This window comes from Lepisosteus platostomus, chromosome 12 (assembly GCF_059453375.1).
Source record: "Lepisosteus platostomus isolate fLepPlt1 chromosome 12, fLepPlt1.hap1, whole genome shotgun sequence".
NCBI lineage: Eukaryota > Metazoa > Chordata > Actinopteri > Semionotiformes > Lepisosteidae > Lepisosteus > Lepisosteus platostomus.
Window position 1 is genome coordinate 15,505,143 of NC_142622.1, and position 7,513 is coordinate 15,512,655.

The 7,513-nt window shown below is 34.3% G+C and overlaps 1 protein-coding gene across 1 annotated transcript; it reads left to right on the forward strand.

The window, feature by feature from the left end:
- The first annotated feature begins 208 nt into the window (after nt 1-208).
- On the forward strand, nt 209-6,508 carry srd5a1 (steroid-5-alpha-reductase, alpha polypeptide 1 (3-oxo-5 alpha-steroid delta 4-dehydrogenase alpha 1)). Its single transcript, XM_088601055.1, has 5 exons — nt 209-1,066; nt 1,463-1,629; nt 1,812-1,913; nt 2,518-2,668; nt 4,607-6,508. The coding sequence occupies exons 1-5, from the start codon at nt 756-758 to the stop codon at nt 4,671-4,673; spliced, it is 798 nt and encodes a 265-aa protein (XP_088457181.1). The 5' UTR covers nt 209-755; the 3' UTR covers nt 4,674-6,508.
- The last annotated feature ends 1,005 nt before the right edge of the window (nt 6,509-7,513 follow it).

The following is a 7,513-nucleotide window of genomic DNA, read 5'->3' on the forward strand; positions in this document are numbered from 1 at the left end:
GCAGTGTCCTTCGCATTGCCTGATATCTGAGGTCACTGAAACGCACAAATGCAGGACTATCTACTGGTTTATTCTAATCATATTCTTTATTTTAATAAAGAAAATAATCTATACGAGGTTAGGTTTTTTTATAATGGATTTTTTTTAAAACAGGAAAATAAAGGGACAGCTACGAGGGTCGTTTTTTCTTCGCCGTTCAGCTGCGCAACAAGAAGCGGTTGCCTGGGCTGCAATGTAACCACGCGAGAAAATATTCCATACATTGGAGGCTGAATCAGCTAAAAAGACGATTTGAAAATATATTCGTTATTATGGACTGCTTTTCGTTGATAAAGAGTGCGCATGTAATTTTCACTAATAATAACTTTTAACCAACAGATTTATTTGGAAATACATAGTAGCAAACTAAAAATGTCACCAGTTAAACATTACAAAAGCAGTATGGAAAACACCCTTGTTGGATAATAAGCCAAACGTCTTTGATTGGCTCCGTAGTTCTCAAATAACAGAGGTTGAAGCAGATTGGGCTTCAAGTGCATGTGTTCCACCCTTGCTGTGTCCTGATTGGTAATAGACCTCTGGCCTGTTTATTTGCAGAATCAATATTCTGGGTTTCAGACTGCTAATACAGAACGAGTAGTGATTTTCATTCATTGAGACTGTGCGTGTCCTTTTCTTGAACAAATAACAAGCTGATTCATCGCGCCTTCTGTTTCTAACGTTGGCATCTGTCAGCTGTCTGTACTTTATTAGCAATGTGTAAAGCGTTATCTAATCTCTTCGGTTCTGAAGCTGAAGAATACTACCTATTGGAATGCATGTCTTACCTAATGATTTTTATGGCTGCTGTAACATTTTTGGTTTTGCTTTTTGAGAACGTACCGTACGGCAGGTATGCAACAAGCAAATACGGGTTTCCTGTCAATGCACGATTTGCCTGGTTTGTACAAGAGTTACCTGCACTGGTTGTGCCGGTCTTACTACTGTTAACGGCATCTTCCGCCCGAGCCTCTTACCTGCCCAATCAGTTGCTTCTTGCAATGTATTTACTCCACTATTTTCAAAGGTAAGAATAAATATATGAGGTGAATGTAAAACCAATTTGAATTCATTGTCAGGTGTTACCCCAGTCGCATTTCTGTTATGGGTCTATTTTCATTCAACTCAAAAAAACTCTTACATTTGTTATTTTGCACATTTGTCAACGTCTATAGTTTTAGTATTGGAAGCTGAATTATTTAGAAAGGTTTTCAATAAGCCGAATGCACTCTAGGTTCTGGTGAGAAGTATGCATCTAATCAAGAACCGTATCTTTCGTGACCCTTTCTTTAATTCTTCCATTCATTTACACCACTGGCATCGAAAAACACAAGATAAAGTTTTGCCAAAAGTACCACGCTTTGTTTTCGATTTTTTAAAATAATACAGTTAGTGAAAAACTAACCATATCTTGTTGTTGCAGGTCGCTTATTTATCCATTTTTAATTCGAGGAGGAAAGCCTACACCTTTTCTTTCTTTTGTAATGGCATTTTTATTCTGCGTATACAATGGCTATCTACAAGGAAGATACTTGAGCCACTTTGCAAAATACCCTGCAGACTGGATAATGCATCCCTGTTTCATAATAGGTGAACTGCATTTTTTAGTATTTTGGAGTACTTGTGTATTGCGTGTGGAGCAAGCTTTTAATTTTCCTAGAGAAAGCAGATGCACATCTACTACTTTACGTAATTTAAAGAGTTATATTATTCTTCAAGAAAAAAAAAACTAACATCTGAATTCTTCACCTGTCATCTTGGTTTACTTTCAGGATTTCTTATGTGGTTATTGGGTATGTTGATAAATGTACATTCAGATCACATTCTTAGAAACCTCAGAAAGCCTGAAGAGACAGGCTACAAGATACCACAGGGTGAGTACCCTTTTGCTATTTCAGCTTTTAATAACAATTAGGTGTATTAATACAATTAACTGTACTGTATATGAACTGTACAATTCTCTGTAAAGGTAGAAAAAGTACTCAGTTTTAAATTTTAAAGCTACTGTAATTAATGTTGACATTTTATTCATATATCTGTATAAGGTTCAGGGTTATACAAAAGTATTCTTTAGATCCATTTCATTGATGCATACTCAGTTTGATAACATAAGGTTTGGGGCTGAAGATTATGGTGGTCGGTTCACCTCTGTATTTCGCAAGACCTTGAACTAATAATCAGTTTATGATTCATTTCACAGCACTCTAGCACTTACTAAGCTCATTAATGTCTTGATAATCTTTTAACTTTTTACAGCAACAGACTGAGATAAATACAGATAAAAATTGGCTTTTCATTATGAATACTTAGCCCATTTCTAAAGTTAGAGACTGTTCGAACATTAACGTGTGATGCACAAGAAATCATTGTAGGTTCTTTCATTGTATTACTGCATTGTCAGGCTTTGTTCTTTTTGTAGTTTAACTGGTTCTGCATATGAAGTTTTCACTTGTATAAATGAGTTTTCTTATTTTTCAGGTGGCTTGTTTGAGTATGTGTCTGGCGCTAATTTTCTGGGTGAGATAGTGGAGTGGGCTGGATTTGCTGTTGCTACTTGCTCACTTCAAAGTGCTGCATTTGCAATTTTTACCTCTGTGGTACTCTCCAGTCGGGCTGTTTCACACCATGGGTAAGATAAGTAATTGACTGTAGTGTTTTTCTTTCCTGCAGTTTCTGGAAATAGTGAATTCTGCTTTTAGCAGAGAGATTAATTAGCATGTTTGAAAAAGTAGTGGGAATTCTTAAGTTGTGAAAGCAACAGCAGTCAACCTCATAACCTAAAACAGTGATGGAATTTTTCATTTTCTGTGCTTGAATGTGAGATTTAAGTAAAGTACATACCAACTGGAAATCCTCCGCCATAGAAAACAAGGCAAAAATATTTTTTTTGAAGAAGCAAGTAAGTGTAATAAAATGCATTGAATTAATGCTTGTTTTAAAATAATATGTTGACAATGATGACTTTTAAACTAAATCAAATTAAGTGTAGCTATGATATGTTAGGCAGCAATGCTGGGGCCCTAGGTTCAATTCCAGACCTGGGGTGCTATCTGTGTGGAGTTCATATGTTCTCACCATTTTTGTATTGGTTTTCTCCCACAGTCCAAAGACATACTGGTAGGTTGATTGGCTTATGAGAAAATAGAGACAAACATACACACTTGCACACTCAGACCAGGGCCTGTTTGCCTTGTAATGGACTGGCATCCCATCCAGGGTGTACCCTGCCTTCTGCAAGTTGCCTGTCCGGATGCTATATGCACTGATTTGTCTAAGATTTTAGAACTTTACATTCAGAGGCTACAATTACGTTTTAAGAACTTTGACATTGAATAGATTATACATGAGTAACTGATAGAAAGAGGTGTATTTCTTTACCTATTGTATGTACCAAGCAAATCAGGATGCACTTTTAGCTTAAAACAAAATGGTTTCACTTTCAGTAGAAGAAACCCTTTAGTTGTTTTGCATGAAAGGGACAAACATTTGATGAAATAAGCAGAACAATGTAAAATGTCTTAGGCTTATATTTAGCAGTGCAGACTAAAGTGTATGTCTTGACTGTATTTATCAGCTTTTCTTTGCAGTTTCTCTTTGTATTAATTTAAAATTAAAAAAGCAAAAAAAAACTATATATAACAGTAAAATATGCAAAGAACATAAAACATCAGGGTTACCTTGTTCTTCTATGAGGCCTGCTCCTTATTCTGATGCAATATCATCGCCTATAAACACTGTAGTTTCTTCAGTCTTCCATCTGATAAGATACAATTTAGTGAGTATACTTTGCATGTTGAACATCACCATGGATGATATTTGGTGATATAATTTACTCTCATTAACAGTCATCATTTATTATATGTAAATGACTTGAACGTTCAACAGATTGTTTTTTTGAAGTTGTTTTTATTACCATCCTTGAGCAAATAAGGCCTTTAAGCATGTTACACCTTTGTCGGTGTATGACAATGCCCCTTGGCGATTATTGTATTCGCTATAGCTCCTACTTTGTCTAAGGCCTAACATTTTATTATGGATATCAGGGTATCTTTGTAGCCTTATGAAAGAAGTACTAGGCCTTTGCAGCTGTCTTTGAAATAAGTTAATTTTAATTTCCAGTTTCTGGTTTAAAGTGACATCCACTGTTCATACTAAGGATATTGTCTGTGGCCAAAAGCAGGGGTTTTATAAAAGATGTGTTCAATAAAAAAAATAAAATAAAATTTAATCAAATAAAAGCAGATGTACCAATTTAATAATGCAAGAATGTATTGCATTTATGTTCCAGGAGTACAGTTTAGCATATAACTGAAAATGCCATTATTTTACAAAGAAAATGAGAAATTCTCTAAAACTTACATGACTGTAAGTCAGTTGATTTTAAAATTTATAATAATATACAGGTAGGTGAACAGTGCTTCAATGTGTGTAGCATGTTAGAATACTGCAATATTATTTTGTTGCAATAATATTTACTGTATGTAGAATTGGTTATAAAGTATGCAGTCTTGTATTATGTATGTAATCCAAATATTGATAATCTAATTGTCCTACTGGTTGTTTGCAGGTGGTACCTTCAAAAGTTTGAAGACTATCCCAAGTCCAGAAAAGCTTTAGTACCTTTTTTGCTTTGACAGACAAGTGATTATTAGGAATGGAAAAACAGCAGTACATAAAGTACAACCATATACATAGGTTTTCCAATAACACTAATACACATTCTTTTGTAAAACAGCCCATAAAAGGGAACAGATTGTTAAAAATGAAGATCAAACCAAAAAAAAAACATATCTTACAAAACAGAGTCCTTTGATTGAAGAATCAAACTTGGCAACTCAATCATTATAAATGGAGGAAATAATTTTAATCATGGTTAATGGGTTATTTTGCTTCTAATATTTAGGTTTATATTTGTATTTTCTTTAAATCATGACTTTCCTTAAATATGCAAGGGGTATTTTATTTATATTTCACAGCCAAGGAAAATAATGTTGTAGTTATAGAAACATTTAGATATTGGTAGCATGTTAACCATGGCTGTTGGTAAATGAAAAATGTAAGCAATAATAAAATGTAACAGCATCAAAGAATCTCAATGCATTTGCTAAGGGTTTTTTATTAATTTCATGATGAAATACAGACTGGTTAAAACATATGGCAGTTGAAAAGAACTTCTGGAATAGAAATGATCAGGCATTTGTGTAAAAAAAGGAAAAATATGGAGACCAAAATATCAATAACCTTGATTCCCTGTAGCACATGCTCTAACAAGAAATATCTGACATCTTTTTGCAAGGTACTGTACCGTCAGAAGAATCGTGAAGTATTGGTTCTATAAAACTCTAGGTCGCTGAAGTCAGAACAAAACAAATAAAAGGAAATGACATTTTTTGCTATCACTACACGCGGGTGCATTAACGGTGTTAATCAGATGCCGCCTCTTCTGAAATACAAAGAGCTCAGCTGAGACATGATTGAGCTAGGAAATAAAGTCAGCCAACTCAGGTACAGCAACTTGCAGTGCAGCTCAAGGTTATTTTGCAGTGTATTATGTTACTTCACTCAGTATACAAGAAAAGTCTTTAAAGGACAGTATTTAACTGAGGAAATACTTTCTAAATATTCAAGCAAAATGCATGTTTATACATTATATATAAGTTATTAACCTGTATTCAGATATTAGTTTTTTTTATTCAGTTTGGTTCCTCACTACTACTGTAACTTGCTACCTCAAAGTTCACTAGGATTAGTGCTTATTAGATAGTAACAAAATATGCTAAGTTTAATATTCCATTTAACAAATTACTGAACCTTTAGTGCACATTTTCACACAATTTCACGTTTACTGCTACCAGTATTCATTTCCCCATTCCGTTTACATTTCCTAAGCAATCCATATTGCTGTTAAAGTCTCATATCAGAATGTCTGTGGATATTCTTCTAAAATCAAGCATATTAGGTTCCATTTTGATTTCCAATGTTTCCAATCCATTAATTGAATGTTTCCAATTAATAATTATAAACGAGACATTAAAAACACAATAGAACTCAGATCCCTTATTAAATCTTCCATTCTTGTTTTAATATGGAATGCTCCAATCACAATGTTGTAAATACATGTTTTAAACCTAAAGGTATGTATTGTATCATGCAATTCTTTACTTGTAATGCTAAGCAGTTTAATTAAAAATTACATAATGTTAAAGCTGAGTGCATTATAGTCAGGTATGTGGATATTCTACTATTCTTCATGACTTATCAATTAAACTCCCACAGGTCAATTCAGTATATCACAAACTCTGCCCCATGTCATAGCATCCAAACATTATATCTTCTGTCCAGATGGCTGGTAGTGAATATGTTTATTTCACCTCATGTATTGTATTTTCTGTTTTATTTTTTCCAACATACAATTTTTGAATTGTACAAATGTGTACACAGAATTATTAAAGCTGGTTTGTTACAAATACAGTGTCATCCTGTTGTGATTGGAATGTTTCCTCAGGAAAATAACTTATGTGAAGTTGATTTGGAAATAAATGTTTTATTTAATTCTTCTAATCGGAGATAATTTGAATTATTTCTATTCTGCTATTATATATGCCTCCCTGAAGGAAGTTTTCACTAAATATTGTGGTATAGCCATACTCAAGAAGGTCAAAGGTTTTATTTACTTTCCGTGTCTGTAGTAAAAAAAAGTATCATAGTTTTATTAATTAAAAAAAGGTAAAATATGTGTCGGGTGGCATGGCGGCACAGTGACCATCATTACTTTGTTGCAGCGCTAAGGAAATTGGCCCTGGTGTGAGTGTGTCTGTCTGCCTACCCTGAAATTGACTGGTGCCTGTCTAGGGTGTACCCCGCCTTGCACCCACTGCTTGCAGGGATGAGCTCCGGCTCCGCCGTGACCTTGACTTGGACAGAGTGGTTAGCAAATGGATGAAAAAAGGTTGACAATGGTAGGATGCATTTAATAATACAGTACTGGCATGTGTATGGCCAAAATGAATCAATTTACACTGCCCTATAAAAGCTAGGCAACCAATTAAATTGTTTAGTAGGTTCTTTGCATATAGTAGGCTCCATTTCCACTTCTGCGTTTAATTAGGACAGAGATCCTTGAACCCTATCTAATACGTCAGGGGTCTCAGACTCAATTCCATAAGGGCCTTGTGTCTTTTATTTTTTATCTACCCAAGCTCTCGGTTACATAATTGGCCTAATTATAAAATTAACTACATTATTGTAATACTTTTAGGCATACATTTTAATGAAATAAATGTTCTGAGTCATCACCTGTAAGAGACCTTAAAGATTCCTATATTTGGCTTTTTTAAGAAAATAATTAAAAAGGGCCTTACACTCTGCAGGAAATGAATTTGACACCCCTGGTCTAAATAATAATCAGTCTCGATACCAGCTTGAGTGTAAGCGTTTTATAACTCCTATGTTATATATATAAAGTATACCCCCC

What these genes read in the sequence shown, in the direction of transcription:
- srd5a1 (XM_088601055.1), top strand. Translation starts at nt 756, where the DNA reads ATGTGTAAAGCGTTATCTAATCTCTTCGGTTCTGAAGCTGAAGAATAC. An exon ending in TTACTCCACTATTTTCAAAG is followed by an intron (nt 1,067 to 1,462) that starts GTAAGAATAAAT and finishes TTGTTGTTGCAG; the next exon opens with GTCGCTTATTTATCCATTTT. An exon ending in GCATCCCTGTTTCATAATAG is followed by an intron (nt 1,630 to 1,811) that starts GTGAACTGCATT and finishes GTTTACTTTCAG; the next exon opens with GATTTCTTATGTGGTTATTG.